We start from the raw sequence: 24,703 nt of genomic DNA on the forward strand, positions 1-24,703 counted from the left end.
AGGAAGATGTTTGAGCCCTATCAAATTACAAGCGACCGTGGCATCACCTCGATTCAAAAGAGGTGGTTGTTCATTCAACAAGAGTGCAACAAGTATTGCGACGCATTGGAGAGCGTTGAATCACGGCCCGTGAGTGGTCTCGGCATTGGGGACATGGTATGCTCTCCTCATCCTAGTCCTTTCCTTGCTTCGGCCTTGTATATGTTTGCATGTCCAAATCTTTGTTGATCATGTGATGTAGGCATTTCAATCTTTGGAAGCATTCAAGGCCCGGCACAATGACAAGCCATTCACTCTTACGCATTGTTGGATGATCATCAACAATTGCCCTAAGTTCAAGGATCAATATCGTGAACTTCAAAAGAAGAGAGACAAGAAGAAGGCCAAGTTCGCCGGAGGTGGAGATGGCGAGGCGTTGAAGAGGCCGAGGGGCAAGACCAACTCCAAGGTGGACGACATACATGATGCCGCATCCATGGCCTTGCATGAGACTTTGCATGGCATGATGTCTCAAAAGGACACGAGGGACGAGAAGAAGCGTCAAAGCAAGGACGAGAAAACGAAGCAATACCTGGAGCTTCAAAGGAAGAAGCTTGAGATGGAGGAGGCGGCCAAGCAGAGGAAGATCGACCTGAAGGAGGCGGCCCGACAAAGGCAGCTCGACATTGAGGCCGCCAAAGTCGAGGCCAGGAAGAGGCGGCTCGACATCGAGGCCACCAATGTCGCAACCAAAGCGAAGGAGGTGGCCCTTGCGATCATGAGCGTGAACTTGACGAAGATGAGCGAGAAGACGAGGAGTTGGTTCGAGGCCAGGCAGAAGGAGATGTTCGACGCCGACGGCCTGAACTAGGTTGTCCATCGGACGTGGCCGTTCATTTTTGGAGGCTGGCATGGGTGCCGCCCGCTAGGCCGCTGGCTGTGTGCCGGCGAGAAACAGATTCATTTTGGAGGCTGGCTGTGTTGCCGCCCGCTGGTTGTGTTGCCGGCGAACAAAACTATTCATTTTGGAGGCTGACTGTGTTGCCAGCCGCTAGCTTTGTTGCCGGTGAGGACGTGTAGGCCGCTGGCTGTGTTGCCGGCGTGAACTAAGGTCGTTGGCATGAACTAGACCACTGGTATTTGAAGGGTTGTTCTTTTGGAGGCGGACAAGATAGGGCAAACGTATGCGGCCGCGCGTTGGGCGCACGGCCAGTGCATCCCAGGACAGGGCTGGACACGACCCCATCTCCCTACCCAAACAGACAGAATCCAGGCAAAACAGACGTCCGTTTGGGGTCGCGCGGTGGAGTTGGCCTTAGAACCGCGAGATTGTGGCTCGTCCTTCATGTGCGTCGGTGATGGTGACACCGGTCCCATCTGACAAAGTGAACGCTCCGTCATGATCTTCATGTGACAGTTGAATTCTTCGTCTATCACAGCCGTCTTCAACAATAGATGTGTCCGCTATTGCGGCTGCTTCTCCTTATTGCTAGGCGAGATGACTATCTCCTCCTTGCTAGAGGAGCCCGCCGTCGTGGATGCCGATGGCCCCAGTGAATGAGGGCGGCAACACCACGATCTGCTAGAGGACGAGCTCTCGTCGGAGCCGCTTGTCGGCACGCAGAACTAGAACTTCAGCATCACCGTTGGCTTGGTTCCGAGAGGATATAGAGAAGGAAATACGTGGGAGGGGGAAAGAGGAGTAAGGTCTGGTACTCTCGACAGGGACGGAGCGCGGCTTAAATAGCTGCGGTCAGGCCATGCGTTGGGGCCGTCAGCCGCTACAATATGGCACACATGCCGAAGTTGGTTCCTCGGGACGCGTCGTCTTCATTGAAGCAGCAAGGCTTGAGAGGTCGCGTCCATCTGTACCACCTTCACGTCCGGTCAATTTACGATTTCAATGATGACCGTTGCATGTTCTAGGCCGGCATCAATGCGGAACGGCAAACGGCGCAACATGTGGGATGGAAAGCGCAAGAAGGGCTGGTGTTTTTCATGGTCAGATAGGGCGATCAGAATCGTGCGAAATAGCGTTCCAAAATCCCGCAAACCTCCCCACGTTTGAGTCTGTTTTGTGGAAAAAATCCCGTCCGGACCATTCCGCGGACCGATACATGACCGTGCTGGATGACTTCCACGGTTCGTACCGTTGTGCGAGGTTTGTGGGTCTTCCTTGAAGATGCCCTAAAGATCTTTTCTTATGTATGTTGCATGTTGATAAAATACATACGTTGGTGAGGACTTGCTATTTAGATATGCAAAAAGTGGCTCTTATTACATTCACATCTTATATTTAGTAATTTCTTGACAAGAGGTTAAGCTTTTTTTGCCTTCGTCGTTGTCAATTTTAAAAACTCTCTCTTAAGTAGCAAACATGGAGAATCACTCCTAAAAGTAAGCAAAAATATTTGTTCACAAAGAAACAACAAGAAAAATATATAAGAGATAGAAATCGAAATAGTCTTCATCTTATTTTTTAAGAAGAGAAAGCGTCCTTTAGAAAAGTTTAGGTGATGATGAGAGCATAAAATATAGGAATGGAAAATAAAAAAGCACCCCACAACGTGTCGTGTGGTCATATTCAAAGTGCCTATGAAGTTCATTCAATATATCAATATCAACGTTTGAAATTGTTGACCGGGCCTGTCGTGTGGTGACACCTCTCTGGCCGAACAAGATTATAAACATGTACGGCCAAGCTTACTCAAGCAATGTGGTACCAATAAACGTAGTACATTTTTTTAGGGAAGTAATAAACATACTACAAGAAGCAGAACCGATGAGATTAAATCTGCTTTGTTTCAAATGGGTCCTACAAAGACACCGGGTCCAGATTGTTTCCCTGCTCTATTCTATCAAACTCATTGGGATTTCCTTCAGAAAGAGGTTTGTAGTGCTGTCCGTGGTTTTTTGAATGGTGGAACTATACCTGTTGGTTTTTGTGATTCAGTGATCGTGCTTATCCCGAAGATAAATAATCCACAACATCTCAAGAACTTTCGGCCAATAAGTTTATGCAATGTCCTATACAAGATTGCCTCGAAGGTACTTTCAAACCGTTTGAAAAATTTTCTGCCGGAGGTGATATCAGAAAATCAAAGTGCATTTATTCCTGGTCGCCTTATAACAGATAATGCTCTTATTGCTTTTGAAAGTTTACATACTATAAGATCTCAAAAAGTGAAAAAACCTTATTTTGCCCTAAAGATCGACATGATGAAAGCTTATGACCGTGTGGAATGAAATTATCTTCGTGGTTGTCTGTCTCGTTTGGGCTTTGCTGAATCTTGGATACAATCGGTTATGAGGTGTGTTACTTCCACTCGCTATGCTGTCCGGGTCAATGGAGATCTCACTGAGCCTGTCATACCAACCAGGGGTATTCGTCAAGGTGATCCAATCAGCCCCTACCTTTTTCTTCTTTGTACTGAAGGATTGTCATGTCTGCTTAAACAACAGGAAAACCAAGGAGTGCTACATGGTATTAAAAATGGTCGTCTTGGTCCTGCTATTTCTCATTTACTGTTCGCAGATGACAGTATTTTCTTTGCAAGAAGTGATAGGAGGAGTGTGGAGGCTTTGAAAGAAACACTTCAATTATATTGTCAGGGGTCGGGTCAAAAGATAAATCTAGATAAATCTTCCATTTTCTTTGGTAATGGTTGTCCAAAGGAGATCAAGAATGAGGTTAAACATAGCCTGGGTGTTTTTAATGAGTCTCTCCATGATTCATATCTTGGTATGCCAACTGAGGTTGGACGATCACCTACAATGACTTTCAAATATTTGTATGATCGTATGTGAAAGCGCATCAATGGTATGTCTGATCGACCTTTATCTAGAAAGGGAGTGGAGATCTTATTAAAGTATGTGGTTCAGGCAATTCCTACATTTGTGATGAGTTGTTTCCGTTTACCTGTTGGTACATGTGAGCAAATGAGGAGAACTATCTCTGATCAGTGGTGGGGGTTTGCTGATGGTAAAAGGAAAATGCATTGGAAATCTTGGAATTGGCTGACATGTCCGAAGTCTATGGATGGAATGGGGTTCAGAGATATGTGCATGTTTAATCAAGCAATGTTGGGCAAACAATGTTGGCGTTTACTTACAGATCCAGATTCTCTGTGTGCGAGGGTTCTTAAAGGCCGTTATTTCCCAAACACTGATTTCTGGGATGCAAAATGTCCACGATCTGCTTCCTACACATGGCGGAGTATTCTTCATGGTATGGAGTTGGTCAAATTTGGAATCCGTTGGGGTGTGGGAAATGGTTGTACAATCAAGATTCAAGAGGATAATTGGATCCCGGGAGTGAATTCTCAGGTCTTGCATTTGCTTTCTCCTCTTTCGTCCGGCCATAAGGTTAGTTCTCTTTTTGCTGAAGATGGTTTGCGTTGGAACGAACAGCTAGTTAGGTCAATTTTCGATGCTGCTGTGGCAGAACAAGTGCTCCAACTTCCTATCAGTCGTTTTGGTGACTGTGATTTTGTTTCCTGTCCTCATACTCGGTCTGGTACATTTTCGGTCCGTTCAGCATATCACTTGGCTAGAATGACAAAGGTTTATTCATCCTGTAGTATCACAGGCCGTGGTATGTCCTCTAATCTCCATTGCGAAACCAGTTCTTGGAACAAATTGTGGGCGATCAAGGCATCGGGGAAAATGATAATTACTCTATGGAGGTTTGCTCATGATTGCCTCCCATCTGGGATGCAGCTTCACTGGAGACATATTCCTGCATCTAAGGTTTGTGTTCATTGTTCTGTTGAGGAGCGTATTGAACATGCTTTGCTTTTTTGCCCATATGCACAAGCTGTTTGGTCTGATATCAAAGGTTATTTCGATGTGCATCTTTGTCGGAATGGATTTACAAATTGCAAATCATGGATTTTTTATTTCCTGGACCGATGCGATGACCTTGCAGCTACTGTTTTAGCAGTCACATGTTGGCATATTTGGGATGCTTGTAACAAACTCAGAGAAGAAAATATTCACCAGCATCCGTCTAGTCTTGCTCTCAAAATCAAAGCTTATGTTGATATGATTGTGGAGCACTTGTTCATTAACAGACCTAACCATAGGCGTGAACCTTCTTCAATAGCATCTTGGGTTCCGCCGCCGGCAGGTAAAGTGATGATTAATGTGGACGCTGCTCTCTTTTCCAATACCAGGAGCATGGGGGTAGGTGTAGTGATGCGAGATTAGTTGGGAGCTTGTATTGTTTCCTACGGTATTGGTGTGCCTGACGTTTACAATCCTGAGTTGGCAGAGGCAATTGCTATCAAGAGAGGCTTGCTATTTGCTTTGGATGAAGGTATCCAGGAGATTGTTCTTGCTTCAGATTGTTTGACTGTGATTCAATGTATAAATTCTTTGGTCATGGATCGATCTTCTTGTGGTCCTGTGATTCAAGACATCAAGCATATTAGAGCTTCTTTCAGTAGTTGTTCTATATTTCATGTGCGCCGAGAGCAAAATGTTTCTGCACATTTGTTGGCTAGATCTTGTAATCAGCTAGGGTGTCGTGTTTGGCGTGGTGTGGCTCCCGAATGCATCCGGGAATCAATTTGTATGGACATTATGCCATAATCTATAAAGTGGTGTGTTATCAAAAAAAACCCGGGTCTCGATTGCACCCCGCAATCCATCGGGCTGCATCTCGGCCCAGAATGCTCCTCGCAATGCACACGTCGATCCCCTGGCTCATCCGCCAAACGATGCCTCAGAGGGACCCATGGCTCGATCGGTTATAACCGCAGGATGGTGGCTCGCCCTTCATGCGTGTCGGTGATGATGGTGTCGGTCCCATCTGATGGAGCAAACGATCCGTCATGATCTTTATCCGACGGTCGAATTGTTCGTCTGTCACAATCGCCTCCAACAACAGAAGTGGTTGTTGTTGCGACTGCTTCTCCTCGTCGTCGGACGAGATGACCATCTCCTTCTTGCCGGAGGAGCCCGCTGTCGTGGATGCGGATCTCCCCAGTGACTGAGGGCGACGACGCCACGATTCGCCAGACGACGAGCTTTCATCTGGGCCGCCTGCCGGCACGGAGTACCAGGACTTTGGCATCGCCGCTGGCTTGGCTTGGAGAGGATGTAGAGAAGGAAAGACGCGTGGAGGGGGGAGAGGAGGAAAGTCTGGTGCTTTGGACGGCGAAGGAGCGCGGCTTAAATAGCCATAGTCAGGCCAGGCGCTGGGGTGGTCAGCCCGCTACAATATGACGCAGGTGTTGGAGTTGGTTCCTCGGGACGCGGTGTTTGCATTGAAGCGACGAAGCTTGAGATGTCGCTTCTGTGTGTACCACCTTTATATCCGGTCAAATCACAATTTCAATGACGGCCGCTGCATGCTACAATAATGCGGCGTGGCAAACGGTGCGGCGCGTGGGATGGAAAGCGCGGGAAGGGCGGGTGTTTTTTATGGGTTAGGGTGGTCAGAATCATGCGAAATAGCAGTCCGAACTCCCGCAAACCTCCCTACATTTAACTTTGGTTTGCGGGAGAAGTCTCGTTCAAACCGTTTCACAGATTGATACAAGACCGCGTTGGATGACTTCCACGGTTCATACCATTATGGAAGGTTTGTCGGTCCACCTTGAAGATGTCCTAAAGATCTTTTCTTATGTATGTTGCATCTTGAGAAAATGCATACATTAGTGAGGACTAGCCATTTAGATACGCGAAATGTGGCTCTTGTTACATTCACATCTTATATTTAGTAATTTCTTGACAAAAAGGTAATCTTTTTTCCGCCTTGGTCATTGTCAATTTTGAAAACTCTCTCTTAATTAACAAACATGGAAAATCGCTGCTAAAATTAAGCAAGAAGATTTGTTCACAAAGAAACAACAAGAAAAATATACAAGAAATAGAAAAATATGCAAGAGATGGAAATCGAAATAGTCTTCATTTTGTTTTTTCAAAAAGAAAAAATGCCCTTTAGAAAAGTTCATGTGATGGTGAAAGCATAAAAGATCTTTCCTTATGTATGTTGGATCTTGAGAAAATACATACGGTAGTGAGGACTAGCCATTTAGATATGCGAAATATGGCTCTTGTTTCCGCCTTCGTCATTGTCAATTTTGAAAACTCTCTCTTAATTAACAAACATGGAAAATCACTGCTAAAATTAAGCAAGAGGATTTGTTCACAAACAGAGAACAAGAAAAATATACAAGAGATGGAAATCGAAATAGTCTTCATTTTATTTCTTAAAAAGATAAAAATGTCCTTTAGAAAAGTTCATGTGATGATGAAAGCATAAAAGATGGGGATGGAAACTAAAAAAGCAACCCACAACGTGTCGTGTGGTTATATCCAAGGTGCCTGTGAAGTTGATCCAATATATATCAATATCAATGTTTGAAATTGCTGACCGGGCCTGTCGCCTGGTGACACCTCTCTGGCCGAACAAGGTTATAAACATATTCGACCAACCTTACTCAAGCGACGTGGTGCTAATAAACGTACTTTATTTTTTTGTGAGCAAAACTAATAAACGTACTACAAGAAGCAGAACCGGGACTCAACTTCGCGCCGCAGTCCATCGGGCTGTATCTCGGCCCAGTCTCGCGATGCGCGTGGACCGCCCGGCCCGTCCGCCAAACGATGCCGCTGCGGGACCCGCGGCTCTATCCGTTACAACGGCCTCGATGCGCACGGCTCGCTCGCTACTGGAGTACGTTGGTAGTACCGGAAGTGGAACCAGTCCATCGACCCGATCCCTCCCCCTCCTCGTGCTATAAATTCGTCGCCTCCGTCCGCCACTCCTCACTCCTCTCACCCACACTTCCACTGTTCCACTCCTGCTCGAGTTCGAAATGGCAACGCAGATGGGCTGCTCGCCGGCGGCGGCGCGCCTCCTCCTCCTCCTCCTCCTCGTCCTCGTGGTCGCGGCGGGCGCCTCGGTGGCCGGGGCGACGTACGTGAAGTACAAGGACCCGAAGCAGCCGATCGAGGCGCGCGTGACGGATCTCCTCGCCCGGATGACCCTCGAGGAGAAGATCGGCCAGATGACCCAGATCGAGCGCGCCAACGCCTCCACCTCCGTCATTGAGAAGTACTTCGTCGGTACGTTAACTGCTCTCTGCTGTTCCTTCCTTCGCCGGCGGATGGGTCGACCGGTTCTCGGAGCGGTCTTCCGATGTGCGCGCGGGCCGGGGGTTTGATCCATGTGCATGTGCATGCGCATGCGTGTGCAGGGAGCGTGCTGAGCGGCGGCGGCAGCGCGCCGTCGGAGAACGCGTCGGCGGCGGCGTGGCAGGAGATGATCACCAAGATGCAGAAGGCGGCGCTCAGCACCCGCCTCGGCATCCCCATCATCTACGGCATCGACGCCGTGCACGGCAACAACAACGCCTACAACGCCACCATCTTCCCCCACAACGTCGGCCTCGGCGCCACCCGGGACCCCGACCTGGTCAAGCTCATCGGCCGCGCCACGGCGCTCGAGGCCAGGGCCACCGGCATCCCCTACACCTTCGCGCCATGCGTCGCGGTACGTAATACTTTTACATCAACCGATCAATACATGAACCGATCAATGGCTGTACGTGTATGTCACCGGCCGTGACGACCCTATTTTTGTTGGCGATGCAGGTCTGCCGTGATCCGAGGTGGGGCAGGTGCTACGAGAGCTTCAGCGAGGACACGAAGCTGGTGCAGCTGATGACGGCGGCCGTGATCCCCGGCCTGCAGGGTGCCCCCCGGCACCCCACGGGCATCCCCGTCGTGGCCGGGCCCAAGAACGTGGCCGGCTGCGCCAAGCACTTCGTCGGCGACGGCGGGACGCGCAACGGGATAAACGAGAACAACACGGTGCTGAGCTTCCACGACCTCATGCGGATCCACATGCCGCCCTACTACGACGCCGTCATCAAGGGCATCGCCTCCGTCATGATCTCCTACTCCAGCTGGAACGGCATCAAGATGCACGAGAACAAGTTCCTCATCACCCAAATCCTCAAGGAGAAGATGCGCTTCAGGGTATATATACTCGTTCACTCAAGATTGATGCATGCATTTCGGTTGCCATTTCGTGGAACACTTAATTGAGACTTGACACGGCGTTGTCCATGAACGTATACAGGGGTTCGTGATCACGGACTGGCAGGCGGTGGACAAGATCACCACGCCGCCGCACAAGCACTACTACCACTCCATCCAGGAGACCATCCACGCCGGCATCGACATGGTCATGGTCCCCTACGACTACCCGGAGTTCGTCGCCGACGTCACGGCGCAGGCCAAGCGCGGCGCCATCAAGATGGACCGGATCGACGACGCCGTCACCCGGATCCTCAGGGTCAAGTTCGCCATGGGCCTCTTCGAGAACCCCTTGCCCGACCAGAGCCTCGTCGCCCACCTCGGCAGCAAGCCGCACCGGGAGCTCGCCAGGGAGGCCGTCCGCAAGTCGCTTGTGCTGCTCAAGAACGGCAAAGGGAAGAAAGATGGCAAGCCCGTCCTCCCGCTCACCAAGAACGCCAAGAAGATCCTCGTCGTCGGCACCCACGCCCACGACCTCGGCCTCCAGTGCGGCGGCTGGACCAAGTCCTGGCAGGGTCAGTCCGGCAACAACTTCACCGGCCAGGGTACGTCCTCACACTCACACATCTCATGAACCCTTCTTGTCAATGCTGATACCATCTCGATGCTTATGTTGTTGGCCACGACGATGTGATGTGCAGGCACGACGATCCTTGAGGCCATAAAGTCGGCGGTGGACAAGAAGACGGTGATCGACTACTCGGAGCACCCGGACAAGGGCAACGTCTCCAAGAGCGAGGACGAGTACGACTACGCCGTGGTGGTGGTGGGCGAGCAGCCCTACGCCGAGACGGCCGGCGACAACCTCAACCTCACCATCCCGGGCCCGGGCCCGGAGGTGATCAGGAAGGTGTGCGAGCTCGTCAAGTGCGTGGTGGTCCTCGTCTCGGGCCGCCCGCTCGTCGTCGAGCCGTACCTGGACACCATGGACGCGCTCGTCGCCGCGTGGCTGCCGGGCACGGAGGGCCACGGCGTCGCCGACGTGCTCTTCGGGGACTACGGCTTCTCAGGGAAGCTGCCCCGGACGTGGGTCAGGTCCGTGGACCAGCTGCCCATGAACTACGGCGACAAGCTATACGACCCGCTCTTCCCCTTCGGCTTCGGCCTCACCACCAAGCCCGCGGCTCGCAGTTAGTTAGGACTTTGATTTTTTCCTTCTCTTCCCTAGTGTCTGATTAGTGAGGGAGTTTGAATATCTTTTTCATAGTGTTTGAGTAGTGAGGGATGAGTGAGAATCGGAAATAAATGAGGATGATATGATTTTGATCGCGTCGCCGTGTAAGTTCCATACGAAGATCCGATGAACTTGAAATCAATAGAGTGCTGTCGAAATTCAGTCTATCTTGAAGTCCCATCTTCTTGAGTTGATTCTGCGACTCTCATTCAGATGTGACCTTCCAATCATTTGCATTGTGCACGCGCGCACCGACAGCAAGATCAAACATTGCGCATCGTTTCTCGTGGCATAAATGATTCTCAGGCTGAACAAGACTTGAAAGGGTCACCACATTCAGTTACAAATACTGGCAGGTCAAACAAGATTCATGCAGAATCTCGGAATTTTGAAAATTAATGTAGACTTATTATATTTTCCCTGATTTTTGGGGCTCAACTTGTCATTTGTATAGGATTTCCTTTTGCCAGAGGTCCCATACATCGTGACTGAATTCAGAGATTTTGATGGAGAGGGTGAGTAGGGTTTCATGTTACTCAATAGATTTATCCGTTTCCATTCTTTTTTGGTGTTTTCTTCTGTTCAGTCTTTATTCTCCCCGCAAAAAAAAAGGTCCTTATTTAATTCTACTATTGACCCATAATCTCGTTGTGTCATATATGCTCTAATATATTACCTCCGTTCCAAAATAAGTGATTCTACTTTATACTAAAGTTAGTAAAAAATTAAGTCATTTTTGAATCATTTATTTTAAAACGGAAGGAGTATATTATAGCCATAAGGCCAGATTATTTTGAAACAAGGGGATAAATTGTTTTACTTTGAAAGAGTGCAAGATTTGATCGACTGCACAAATTGTTGGATGAAACAACATCTCTCGTGAAAATAAAATAGTACTCCGTACATCTTTTTTCATCAGTTAACAAATGAGTAGAGTATGTATCCGAACCTTGACCTTGCAATGACTGTCTGGCAAGTCATAACCTCTTAATGCCTATGATCAGCACCCTAAACTTGTTGATTCAAGTATTTTCCAATCGTTAGCACCTTCAAGGGCCCGAGATTACCAAGACGACACTAGTCAAAGTCTGGGATCACTTTTTCCTGTCCTACCTCAATCCTGAACATTTTTTTTACAACCGATTTTTTTATAATCCCAATGTTTTCTGAAAGAAGCAACAAACAAATGTGGCGCCCTGCCCGCATATGAGCCGGCCCGAAGCTTTCACGGGAAGGATGTCAATTAAGCTCATTTGTTGTTAAGCTTACTATCCTGGCTAAGCTATGTGGAGTTCATTATGTTCTTTTATCATGCCATTTATGCAACAACATATTGGACACCATAGTTGTAGTGCAACTTCATATTCCAGTCCAAAAGAAGAACACAACATCTAGGGCACATGACTAGTACAAGGACATCTCACAATAAGTGACCTTCGAATAATACCATCGTGTCCTTAACTATAGGCGCATTACTCTTAACCCTCCCTCCTCCCCATCATGGACTCCTTGGTGTCCAACATGTAGCCTTGTTTGCATCGCCCTCCCGCTATGTCTGTTGCACCCCAACTTTCCACTACTTTTGACCCTTCTCTCTCTACCAGATCCAACATCATTGTTGGTCACGGAGGGGGGGGGGGGGTAGCCGTAGCATGTATGCGTTCCTAGCGGCTCTTGGGTTTCTACGTGTATCAAATAAACAATATCGCTTCTACTGTTCTTCCTCCTGATTCTGGCAAAGGTGAAGTCATGTGTCGGACTTTCCCTGGTACCCCTCTGGATCCCTGGTTTAGCACCCATCTTCTCGTTGAGTTTGCCACCATGGTGGTGGCAACATTATTGGAGGTTTGCCGCCAGGCCATGGATTCGGTCCCCTTGTATTTCTCTTCTTCTTGTTTGTGTTTCCCCTCCTCCACCCTTATTGCTTTATTGCTGGTGGCTATCCTAGGTTCTTTATCCCTTTTGCGCCTTCTTTGCTTTGAGGTACTTTGATCTCGTGGAGATTTAAGCAGGACAACTTGGGAACCTCACATGATTTCATAAATTACTCATTGTCTTGGGTTCCTTTTCTTCCTAGCGATGTATTCCCCTTCATCCTTTCCAATTGGAAGAATCGATTCCTTTTCTTCCTAGCGATGTATTCCCCTTCATCCTTTCCAATTGGAAGAATCGATTTTGTCTCACGCCTGTTAATTCCTCTCTCAACCTCCACCCGTAGGACCGCATGGACAAGGAGTTTTTTTGGGAGAACGTGCACTTGAATCTATACTACTAATAAAATATCAAACGTAAACTTCCCTAGGTACACACAGGTATTACCCCCAGAAAAACAAACATCGATCTGCACCACACAATTAGCCAAGAAATAAAAATCTAACAGCCACCATTCACCTAATACCTCTACAGTGTGCATTTAGCAAATTCCTATGGCTGACCGTGTTCCACCTCCACCATCCATCCGCGTCCGCCCCACACCTGTTCGCTTCGCGCAACTATAACCCCGTGCATCAGGCTGGATTGGGTCAACCCCCACCTCCCGCTCCTCTCTCCCATGGAGCGCCTCCGCCGCCCGCCGTGTCCCCCATCTCTGTCGCCGCCGCCGCCCACCGCGTCCCCATCTCGGTCATCGGTGGCCTCCACCTCCACTACATCGCCTCGGCCCCCAACGCTTGACGCGAGACATGGGGAGAGTTACCGGACAGAAGCCATGTCTGGGACACACGAGGCTCCAGTCGCCGTAGACGCGCCGCCTTCCGCGGGCGCGTTCCGGGGAGGGGAATGCCCCGGGGCGTAGGGTTCGGCTCCCGGGCGGCGGGCCTCGGCCTCTGATTTTGGCCTTTTTTTGTTTGCCTCCTTACCGGCGCTCGTTTGCGATTTCGATTTCTCCTTCCGGTTCGGGATTCTGGTTCCGGCCTTGTGGGTTTGCGACTGACGGAATTCCTTCTTCTTTTCCGTGACGGACTGGTGGCAGGTTCCAGAGCGGCGGGATGGGGAACAGACGGCCGGGAGGAGCGCCGCCGACCAGCAGCAGGAGCGTGGCGAGGGGCTACACGGAGGCCGTGTCGGAGGCTCCCCGCTTGCGGCCGCATGGAGCCCCAGCCTCATCGGTTTCGGGGAGCCCAAGTCGGAGCACACCCCTTCCTGGTGATCGGGAGAGGGGTTCCACTGGGGGAAATGTGATGACACCGCCTTATGACAGGCAGCAGAACAGAGCGGTGGAGGAAGCGCGGCTCGGAGCGTCGAGCTTGGTTAAGAAGACCAGTGTGCTCAATTCTCTGTCAAGAGGTTCAGAAGGAATCTCTGGCTCTAGGATGGGTGCAGAGGAGCAATTGATGAGTGAGCACGCCAGCAACGGGGATGCTGGCTCTTCCTCGAAGAAGCGGCCAAGAAAAATGGATGCAAGAAGCTACATCAAGAGCTTCAAGACGGGCGTAAGAGTGGGTGCCCCAGGTATTACTTCCTCTCATGCTGGGCTATTGCTGTACTTGCTTAAAGGCTGAATGGTCATATCCTCTCAGCCAAATAGTTTTAATGCCCTGTGCTGGCTTACCAACCCTCACAACGACACTATCATTCCAGGAAAGGAAGAGCCTGCAGTCGCGGGTTCATTTGTATTCATATATACCGTGTTTGATTCCGATCGATCGATTGCTAATCTTTGGCAGCTGCCTTCCTCTACTACTGTAGCCGTGGCAAGGACGTCAAGGCCCTGAACTTGACGTACAAGGATGGCCGGCTGTCCCAGGTAACCAACTCTCATATGAATCATATACATCCTCTCCGACAAGTGACAGTTGGGGCTTCATCTAATTCATCGAGAAATCTAAAATTCAGGGCTTTCCGTTCCTTGAGAACGACTGCCTAACCAGCACGTGCCTGCATTACAGACTATACGTGCTGGCTTAGATTAATAACACATATTCAGTTCACGATCAGAAGGACAATTTAGATTAATCAGCAACAATTACTTCATAAAAATGCAGTACAGTTGGACCCTTAATGCAAGCTTCCATTACCGAGCTTTTGCTAATGAGGAGTAATTTAGCAATGTGTATTTTTACTTTTTTATCCACTGCCTGTAGGATTTTGTCTTGAGATTTCCCGGAAAGGTGTATTGTCATTACGAAAATATCTTTGATATTTGTTTCATCAATCTCCAATTGCTAATTATTTGTAATATTAAATTATATGTGTTGAAGGCTTCTTTCTATCGAATTCAAAATGCTGGAGCCTTTTGTGCTACTGAATCATATCACTGTTAGTTCTTACCTGAAGATATTTTTTCATTTTGATATGCATGAAGTGACTAAGCTTTTGCTTTGACAAAATGAAGGAACTGACTGAGCCCACTATTAAGGAAGCTTTTGGGAAAGGTGTGCATCAGGGAGCATCTTGTGTTATTGTCAGTTCATATTTTCTTTTCCGTGACGGAGGATTTGTAGTTATAAAATGCATACAACTGAAGATGTCACCAGTGGCTCTGTTTAATTCTAATGCATATATCGCACAGTAAGACATGGGTTCTCATGCAACTTGGCATTGTTCTTTCTCAAGATATGCCTTCTTTAGCATCATAAGCCTCTAAAGAGCACTCGAGTGTACCCTACATCATCACGGCTCTTCTTGTACTACATGGGCTTATGGTGGTATGTGCTAATTAACTTCTCTTTCAATATTTATGAGAATTATCATTAATAGAAAAGACAAACTAGATGCCTAAGGAGGAACGTGGTATTTTCTATAAGTAGAGCTAACATGAACAACCACTCCTTTGATGATATGCTATATTTTTCCAACAAGGAATTGAACTACTCTCTAGGAAAGGGGGTTTAGATTATTTTATTATTATTAATGATGGGTTTGGACTCGATGGATGCTTGTTCTAGAAAGAAGTCACTGAATTGATATCAACTAAACCAATCTCTTCTTTATACAAGACGCAAGGGGTACCTTGATAGCACGTAAAAACATGAATTGTTTGAGTTCTTTTTTTTAATATGAGAAAGTTAATTTTGCAAGATATTATGAATGGTCACATCAAATACTATCTGAGGCATATCACAGGTGAAGTCGGCGAGTGTACGATGTGTGCCAAGACTTGGAAAAGTATTGCTTTTGATATTAATGGGAAAGACAATGGAGGCTACTTTGCTCGATAGTACTACCACGGTAGATTTGAAAATTGTATACAACCAACCCTACTTTCGAGTTTGCACGTTCCTTACCAGGTTTAATTCTTGATACTTCTTCAATGAGAGAAACTTATAGTTCAGGATGCATTCTGCAGGTTCCATTACTGATGTGGTACACAATGCTTACTACACATGTCGCCTTATTTTCTTGTGCAGTTATTTATCTAATTAAGCACATGTCTCAGCGTCATATATTGTTAATCTGCATTGCTATTATACACCACGGAGTAAGTTAGATCTTCTTCCTGCCGCAAGCACGTGCATTGCAAGCTTGCCCATATTTTTTGTAGCCACTATACTTTATTTTTCTATGTCTGTGCATTATTGGCATGTCAATTGGAGAATTTAAAAATACCCCTACAAATTATGACATAGCTCAACTTTCATATTTTTGGGGTCAATGATTTGACATCTGAATCAGATGTGTTAATATGAGCTACACAAAATTTAAGTATGTTATATCATTCCATAATGCTAGAATATTCATCAGTGATTTCTATAGGTTCATTCTTTTTACCATGGTGTTGGTACAAGGATAACATGATATAGACAAACTATAATCATGCTTTCCTGCATTGCAAGTTGCCCATATTATTTTTAGATGTTGGTTCTCTTCTTTTCATTTTAAAGTTTTAGTATCAAGGCATCCATGCTAGCTTACTATAGAATTGAACACAATTGATGAACCTGAAATCTTTATGGGCGAGGTGCGGTAGCGAGATTACTTTTTTAATCTGTTTTTCACGCCCAGAGATGGTGAAATTGTCCATGCTCGGTGTCATTCCTTGTTCTTATTCCGGAGCTGCCATGGTTAGTGTCACGTGTATGCACAATTGTATTTCATAATACTGAACAACCTTGCAGGTGACATATTTTCCTTCTAGGTGGCCTGGTCTGCAATAGCATACTGGTGGCAGCGAGCACCGAAAGACAGAGATGCACGTAAGGGATTGCCTATTAGTGGCATCAAGCTCCAGAATAGAAGATACAAAATAGGGTAGGGGGAAGATATGGCAGTGAAGAGAGTTGTTTGGTATGTGCATGTGTACGTGGTTGTTGGGTTGTTCTGTGTTGTAAGTGCAGTCGGAATTTTTGGCCAACATGTTTGAAAGTATAGTCTGTACACATGTGAATTATAATTTTGGCCACTGAATTACTATGGTGACCAAATCAACACCGAGACGGTTAGCACCCACGGCTCCCTTTTTCTCGGTAATGTCGTTGAGATACACCAGGATTGTTGGTGGCTAATTTGTGCATGGCATGCTGAGACGTCGACCGGTGATGATTGGATTGCCCGCCTAGGAACCCATTTGATCGCAAAATTGGCAAGATTCAGCAGCAAGGTGAGAACTAGGGATTGGTGGTGAGATCAACATGGTACATGATTATAATAGGGAGGCATGCTCACATGAGTGCCATCGGCGATAGCATTGTGAGGGGACAATGGGAGGGCTTCACATGGGCACTTGTCATGCTAGAAAGACGACGAACACATGCGATGCGATTCGTCAGGTGATGTCAAATGTTTCCCTTGTGCATCGCATGCCTTGTGTGGGTGGAGTTGTGAAAGGACTGGTGTAAGAGGTCTTACTTCAATGAGTATGATTGCCACAATCACTCTAGCAACAAGGCTACAAGCACCACGAGGAATAAAATCATATATTTGAAAGAGGTTGGTGATAATATAGAGAAGTTCTAACTTAACACACGAATGGCAATATGAAGATGGTCTATTTTGACACAAGGCAACTAGACTTTTGTCATGTAGTAGTAAACTATTATGAAGTGATTGCGTGCATTGCACGTGCAAGCTTACTGGTCTCATTAATGATCCGAGACTCTTAAATCATACTACTTGGTAGCTATTTTTGCAAAAAAATATTTCTTTACATAGTAGATGAAGTCCCTTATCACACCATCTCAGCAACTAATGATAAAAAATTTCTTAGTGGGTTTGAAGTTGTGGTGGCATCATGGCGAGTCCGGTGCAAGTAATCTGGCCTAAGACGCTACTATAATGAACGAGGGAGCGACCTAAAGCGAGGAAACCTACCTAACTCTTGCTAAAATAGGTGACATCTGGTGTGGATGGGAGGATTGTGATATTTGACAAGTCTTGCCATTTTTACCTAACTCTGGGCGGTTTTAAACAGATTTCAGATGTGCCTGGTTTATTTTACCAAACTAGTAAGCATGCACATGCGACGCATAAATAACCGTACATAAAAAAATCCTTGTTAAAAAAATGTTGATGGTTTTGCAAAATTGTTCATAAATTATAAAGAAACACGATTTGAAAAAAATGGTCAGCAAATAAAATCATGTTCATGATTTTTATAAAAATTATTGTATATTAAAACATATTAGGGAACCGAAAAAATGTCCATGAAATTTTAGAAAATGTTCACCAAAATACAAAACAAAAGGGAAATTTAAAATTTGTTCCCTAATTTTAGAAAAAGTTCATTGATTTAAAAAATATTTGTCGAGTCAAAACTATGTTCATGAATTCGAAAAATATTCATGCATTTCAAATAATGCTCGTAAACAAAACTAATGTACGTTTGATTTTTTATTAGTAGTATAGATGTTTATTTTTTCTAATGCAAATAACCCTCGAAGCCCACTACAGCCGTCCCAACAACCCACCCCCGAAGCCCACTACAACCGTCCCAACAACCCACCCTCGAAGCCCACTACAGCCGTCCCCCAGGGCAGGCCGACACCCACCTTCGAAGCCCACAGCCACCCCGAAGCCACTACAGCCGTCCCAACAACCCTTCTCAAAATGACCAAAGCACCCCCACCTCCAATACCCTCCACTACACGCACGCCCGTAATTACCTCGAACCTTCAACCCCGTTTTCGTCATTTCACCAGCACAGTCACACGCGGCGGCGGCTTCCAGAACACTCACACCACACACACACTCGAAGCAACTCACACCACATAGCAGTGGGCGGCGGCTAGGGTTCTAACCCACCCTATCCTTCCTCCAATCCAACCCAGCCTCCTCCTAGATCCGGTCTCCTCGACGACGACCCGTCGCAGCTCCTTGCCGCCGCCGCCGCCAAGAAGGCCGCCGATGAAGAAGGTGTTCGCCCGCTTCGAAACGGATGGGGACGGCAGGATCTCGCCCTCGGAGCTGGCGGCCGTGTCGCGCGCCATCGCGCCGCCGGCCACCAAGTCGGCAGGGGGCCGGGAGGTGGCGTCCATGATGGACAAGCTCGACACCGACCGCGACGGCTACGTGGACCTCGGCGAGTTCGCCGCCTTCCACGGCCACGGCCGCGGGGAGCGCGAGCTGGACGCCGAGCTGCGCGATGCCTTCGACGTCTACGACATCAACGGCGACGGCCGCATCTCCGACGCCGAGCTCAGCAAGGTCGTGTCCCGGATCGGCGAGGGTCTGCTTGTTCTTGGCGTGTTGGCGAGCAGAGCGCATACACCGCGGTGCGCCCCAAGTGGATGTGGTGGGAGGAGGTGAGGAGAAGGGAACGCGGGGAGCTGCCCGCGCGGCGCTTCCAGGCCCTCGCCCGCTCGCGCCGCGCCGCCTCGCTCGCGCTCTCCAACCACAAGCAGATCGCCACCCCGCACCTCGGCGTCGTCAACTCCCTCCAGGTCCCCTTCCCCCCCCCCCTCATTCCTCCAATCGCACCCCTATCACTGCCTCCCCAACCTTACGCCCCCGCATCAGCTACGCGTAGCGCACAGATCAGCAACAATATTGATTTTGCGTGTTAATCCGTCGAGCAAATAGTGGAGTGTTGTCTCATTAGTTGTTTGTTTTGGCATATATAGTAGTCAACTCCAGTAGTTCTTTGTTTTGGCACTATAGTAAGGTCTGCTTGTTCTTGCCATATATTGCATGTGCTAGATAGCTCCTATCCAAACTTGTAGAAGTCTGCGTCAGTAGGACTTATACTTAATTTTTAAATTCTCTATTTTGTTATGTGGGTTGATGACACCAGTTAATCATGCTCTCTGTGTGTGTGTGCCCAGGAAGTGACTTATGATGCATTGACTCAAGAAATAGAAGAGATCTTTCTATTTTCTGAAGAGACCTGTGCACAATATAGCCGGGTACTATTATACCTGAAGGTGACTATGAGTTCTTGTTATCATATAATTCATATCTGGAAAAGGTAACAAGACTCATGTTGCTTGCAAACTGCTACAGGGTTACCATTCCTTGCAGTCCTATAGGATAGCTCATGTATTATGGAATCAAGGGCGTAAGGTTCTAGCGTTGGCGCTGCAAAGCCGTATCAGCGAGGTGAACCTTGATTTCTTAAGAAGCAGTTTTTTAGCATACATTTATGTGGACTAACATATGTTGTCCTTCTCCTTTCAGGTTTTTGCAGTGGATATACACCCAGGTATATTGTTGGTGTATCATCATACTGTACAAAATTGTCTTATATTTCCTGCTGCTGTGTTTAATACCGGGGTTGCTCTTTAGCTATTATGCACATACAGGATATCCAAAGAAAACAGCTATCTAACGAATCTAAGCTGATTTCATACCAACTTGCATAATTGTCTGTCATCTGCTTATCGTTCCTACCATCTAGATGAATTGAATAGTGTGATGTGATGTTTCCCTTTTTATCCCAAGCATTGCTATGTTCCTGGCTTGCAGATTTCTTTTCTTATTGCACGTTGTTCTGTGATCATATAAATGTTTGTTAATATATATCGTATTTGAATCCAATAAATTGCAGGTTGAAGATCTATCTAAGGAGCCTCAGGTTGAAAGAGAGCTCATGCTTATAAAACTCAATGTTGAACCAGATCAACGTGCTGATGTAAGATATGTTGTTGACTTGTATCTGCAATCACTGAATTAGTATATTGGTACTTCCATACACAGTTGCAACAATACTCTTAATGTGCTGTTTCTTCTCAACCTGCAATTTGTAGCTACTGTTTTCAGAGCGAAAGTTGTTGATATTTCTGAGAACAGCCTAACTTTGGAGGTAAAAACTCTTGATCTCCAACAGTTCGACATCCTAATGGTATATGTGTTCCTTGCTTTATGCTGGAAGAAGCCCTTTGATGCTTATTTGATCAATGCTGTAGGTAACTGGAGATCCTGGGAAAATTGTTGCGGCACAAAGGAACTTAAGCAAATTTGGGATCAAAGAAATTTGTCGGACGGGAAAAGTATTTTCTAAATCATTTGCTGCTTACATGCATGGGCATATTTTCTGAATCATTTGCTACCTACATCCACATGCATATTTTCTTCATTAGCTAATTCTTATCTCCCAACGTTCTTAGATTGCTTTCAGGCGTGAAAAGATCGGAGCAACTGCTCGTTTCTGGGGATTTTCTGCTGCATCTTACCCAGACCTTGTAGAAGCATCGCGCAAAAATCCTCTTACCTTTGTGAATAAGACGGTTAATGGCAGCTTTGATCAACCATCCAGTGCTGGGGTATGTTTCTGTGTTTATAAGACTAACTCCATGTTTGTTGCCCATTTCCTCTTGTTCTTCTTTCCTATTATATCCGTTTTAAAAGGTGGCGTGTAGCTTTAGGAGTACCTTTTAGGACACTGCTGTATGCAGATTAAATGTACTTCGTAAGCTATGCTTGAGAGATGCCCCTTGTGTGGATAATGCAAGAAAGATTTTGAGGTGAAAGAAAAGAAAGAACTTGTGAACTGGTGTATCTTTAATAGTTATTTAATGGAAACAAATGAAACTAAACTTCTTGCCACTGTAGAAATCCCAGTGTAGCCATCGCTCCGTAAGTGGTTCTTTTTAGAGGAAAATTAATTTGTATACCCGGTTATAGGAAATCAAAAAATAGAAAGAAAAATAGAGTTCACACAGCGAAACTGGGGAGACCTCCATTCATATAAAACTGAAGACCACACTTAGGAATCATCACAAGACTTTTAAATGTGCAACCGAAGCAACATAACTGAGAAAAACATTTCCAGATTTCTAGTAAACATATTAGATACATTATTACAGTATGTATGTCTATTGCTACTGATTCTTATAACATGTGGTTGTTTTGACTTTGAACTGTGTATGCAGGGTGATGTTTATCCCGTGGAACCTTATGAGAGCTTGTCCATGAACCAAGTACTTGATGCCCATTGGGGTGTTCTTGATGATGAAGATGTAAGTTCAAAGAATTCCAGTTTTGCAAAAGAAACATCGTTTGTTTTTCAATTAAAATGACCTATAGACTGTATGCACTGTTTATTTCAAAGCTGGATCTAATTCTCTTTTGACTGCAGTGTGTTCTCATTTTGCCTCTTCATTTATATTGCAAATAGTCAAATATAAACGAAGGCCTCTGTAGCTTTAAGCATCACAGTGCTTTTCGACATGATAATATGTGATGTGGTAATGGTCATGTGTGTGTGTGTGTGTGTGCCCAGGAAATTGCATGGACCCTCAGCTATCGCGAAGTTTGATCTTGTGGAGGGCGAGAATATCGATTGATGGATGTATGGAGCTTGTAGTGCCACTTGGTCCTAACTGGTAAGTTGGTGGTGTGGAGTGTTGTCTCATTAGTTGTTTGTTTTGGCACTATATAGTAGTCAACTCCAGTAGCACACATACTTAAACTTTTGAATTCTATTTGGTTTTTCTTTTATTTATGGGTTGAGGCCAGTAGTTGATCTTTGTTCTCTCTCTCCGCCCAGGTTGTGGTGTGGTTCAGCACCGGCTACATCACCATAAAGGACATGGTGGTCACCGGCATGCCCATCAAGATCGTCGGCGTTGCCGCTCTCAAGGTCCTGCTATTTTCTGAAGTCATGTGTGCTTGCACTTATGATGCATTGACTCAAGAAATAGAATAGATCTTTCTATTTTCTGAAGTCAATCTCAATTGTTCACCTATCCTTTTATACATGAGTAGAAGTCCTAATAAGAGAAAACAAACTATGATACCTAAACAGTAGTAGATATCAATATCAATATCTGAGCTATAACGATTACTTGATCTTTATGGCATGGACGATGTGTTTGACAACACTATTAACTTGTAAGGTCTGCTTGTTCTTGCTATATATTGCATGTGCTAGATAGCTCCTATCCAAACTTGTAGAAGTCTGCATCAGTAGCACTTATACTTAATTTTAAAATTCTCTATTTTGTTATGTGGGTTGATGACACCAGTTAATCATGCTATCTCTCTCTCTCTCTCTGTGTGTGTGTGTGTGTGTGTGCCCAGGAAGTTGCATGGACCCTCAGCTATCGCGAAGTTTGATCTTGTGGAGGGCGAGAATATCGACTGATGGATGTATGGAGCTTGTAGTGCCACTTGGTCCTAACTGGTAAGTTGGTGGTGTGGAGTGTTGTCTCATTAGTTGTTTGTTTTGGCACTATATAGTAGTCAACTCCAGTAGCACACATACTTAATTTTGAATTCTATTTGGTTTTTATTTTATTTATGGGTTCGGGCTAGTAGTTGATCTTTGTTCTCTCTCTCCGCCCAGGTTGTGGTGTGGTTCAGCACCGGCTACATCACCATAAAGGACATGGTGGTCACCGGCATGCCCATCAAGATCGGCGGCGTTGCCGCTCTCACGGTCCTGCTGCCAACGCTAGGTAAGTTTACCTGCTTACAACTTAGTACTAGTTACTATTGATTGACCCAAATCAAATTAATAAATCCTTCATTAACTTAGTACTAATTACTGTTGATTTATAGAAGATGATCCCTAAAATAATTTTTGATTTTTTTTCAGACGGGTACAAAATGTTATTATGTCACTCAAATTGTATTTTCAAAATTGTGACATATTTGTGATCCAACACACCTATCATAATCTATAGTAAAACATATTTGAGTTTTTTTATCGAGCAATTTATCGGTGTCTTATATAAAACAATATGACTTTTATTTAAAACAATATGAGAACGTGCGTAACATACGATCCAGAAACATGTCTCCGCACAAAATTCACGACTACACAATAATTGTTACATAAATATGTTTTAAAAACCACGACTAAGCACGTCCTGATGGTCCATCTTTTAAAGCAATGAAAGTCCATCTATAGATGCGATCTATGATGCTTCCTTCAATGTATGGGATATTGTTTTGAGATTCATTTTCTTCATACTTTAAAATATGCACCAAAAATCGCTTCCTCAGTTCAAAACAGTCCTACATATGCAGTAGACAACATTGTTATAACAAGTTTGTATGTGCAATGTGTATACAAATAAGCATGGTGTAAATACTCACCTGGGGTACAGGAAAATATAGCTTTCCATCGCACAATGAGTGCATGTAGTTAAAAACCAAAAACCCCGACAAGGCACTGCATGTATGAAATAAACACATAATGTGCGTTGAATGAATGAATTATTTAATATTATAATGCATGAAAAAGATTCATACCAGTGTGAGTTTGTTGGAACAACCGGAACTATACATTCCCATTTAGAGATATCGTCCTTGAATGCAGGGTTTGCAACTTGGAGTGCGAGGTTTAGGTTACTGACCACAGTTTTAAGTATATTCTTTCCCAAAGTAGGTATTCGTATCGGATCAAAAATTGAGATAACTTTTTTTATCTTGATCCAAGACAAACAATAGAAACAACCCAAAAATATCCCAAGGCAATAAAATCTGCAATGATGCATACATTTATAAATACATTAAATATTAATTTAAACCAAATAAACCACTGTTATAAATGAAAAATTAAAATCTTACCATATCACATTGTGAGATATGATACTCATTGCTGTCAGGCCAGCTATGAAACAATCGTTTAAACGTAGCACTGTCCATATTTTCATGATGACTTGGGTCTCGTGCATAGTGGAACATGGACTACAATAAAAATAAGAAAACAATAGTTCTATGAGAAAAAAAATGTAAAATGCAATTATAGTAACTTACACAAAAGTTTAGATCTATGTAGTGAGATGGAATGTCTCTGAGAAGTTGGACTTCGTGGCGCACTAGTATCCGCACAGCCATGTTAAAGCAATCAATATCTATATATTCATCATTGTTTAGTATGTTTTTTGTTTGTCTCAACTTTAAGCTGATAGGGTAAGGATCAGAGCTTTTCACCCATTCGCTCGTGTAAAATCAAAATTTTGTTAATTATAATGACATCAGAGTAATTTATTAGAATACAAAATGAACTAAAAGAACATGGCTTACTCTAGTAAAACGTCATCATCAACCATACTGATGAACAAGCACAGTTCGTCTATTAAGTCATCGTTTGTTGGGTTGACAGACGGTGAAAGGATATATGACTGTGAGATGAGCTCAACATCTGATGATGTATTCGATGTTTTGAGATTTTGAGGG

The 24,703-nt window shown here is 45.4% G+C and overlaps 3 protein-coding genes and 1 pseudogene across 3 annotated transcripts; all 4 read left to right on the forward strand.

The window, feature by feature from the left end:
• Nucleotides 1–3,772: 3,772 nt before the first annotated feature.
• Nucleotides 3,773–10,364, forward strand: LOC123398357 (beta-glucosidase BoGH3B-like). Its single transcript, XM_045092835.1, has 6 exons — nucleotides 3,773–3,799; nucleotides 7,917–8,055; nucleotides 8,187–8,482; nucleotides 8,584–8,970; nucleotides 9,074–9,575; nucleotides 9,672–10,364. The coding sequence occupies exons 1-6, from the start codon at nucleotides 3,773–3,775 to the stop codon at nucleotides 10,163–10,165; spliced, it is 1,845 nt and encodes a 614-aa protein (XP_044948770.1). The 3' UTR covers nucleotides 10,166–10,364.
• Nucleotides 10,365–13,191: 2,827 nt separating this feature from the next.
• Nucleotides 13,192–14,110, forward strand: LOC123397146. The gene is made up of 3 exons (XM_045091806.1): nucleotides 13,192–13,654; nucleotides 13,870–13,949; nucleotides 14,039–14,110. Exons 1-3 carry the CDS (start codon nucleotides 13,192–13,194, stop codon nucleotides 14,108–14,110), a joined length of 615 nt encoding a protein of 204 aa, XP_044947741.1.
• Nucleotides 14,111–18,484: 4,374 nt separating this feature from the next.
• Nucleotides 18,485–18,886, forward strand: LOC123397147 (probable calcium-binding protein CML16). Its single transcript, XM_045091807.1, has one exon. It carries the CDS (start codon nucleotides 18,485–18,487, stop codon nucleotides 18,884–18,886), a length of 402 nt encoding a protein of 133 aa, XP_044947742.1.
• Nucleotides 18,887–19,613: 727 nt separating this feature from the next.
• Nucleotides 19,614–20,761, forward strand: LOC123397148 (annotated as a pseudogene).
• Nucleotides 20,762–24,703: the final 3,942 nt, after the last annotated feature.

This window comes from Hordeum vulgare, chromosome 5H, assembly GCF_904849725.1.
Source record: "Hordeum vulgare subsp. vulgare chromosome 5H, MorexV3_pseudomolecules_assembly, whole genome shotgun sequence".
Taxonomy (NCBI): domain Eukaryota; kingdom Viridiplantae; phylum Streptophyta; class Magnoliopsida; order Poales; family Poaceae; genus Hordeum; species Hordeum vulgare.

Coding starts and splice junctions, on each gene's coding strand:
- LOC123398357 (XM_045092835.1), top strand. CDS start 3,773: ATGATCGTATGTGAAAGCGCATCAATG. Junction 8,483..8,583: donor CCTTCGCGCCATGCGTCGCG/GTACGTAATACT, acceptor TTGGCGATGCAG/GTCTGCCGTGATCCGAGGTG. Junction 8,971..9,073: donor AGGAGAAGATGCGCTTCAGG/GTATATATACTC, acceptor GAACGTATACAG/GGGTTCGTGATCACGGACTG.
- LOC123397146 (XM_045091806.1), top strand. CDS start 13,192: ATGGGGAACAGACGGCCGGGAGGAGCGCCGCCGACCAGCAGCAGGAGC. Junction 13,655..13,869: donor CGTAAGAGTGGGTGCCCCAG/GTATTACTTCCT, acceptor AATCTTTGGCAG/CTGCCTTCCTCTACTACTGT. Junction 13,950..14,038: donor AGGATGGCCGGCTGTCCCAG/GTAACCAACTCT, acceptor TCTAAAATTCAG/GGCTTTCCGTTCCTTGAGAA.
- LOC123397147 (XM_045091807.1), top strand. CDS start 18,485: ATGAAGAAGGTGTTCGCCCGCTTCGAAACGGATGGGGACGGCAGGATC.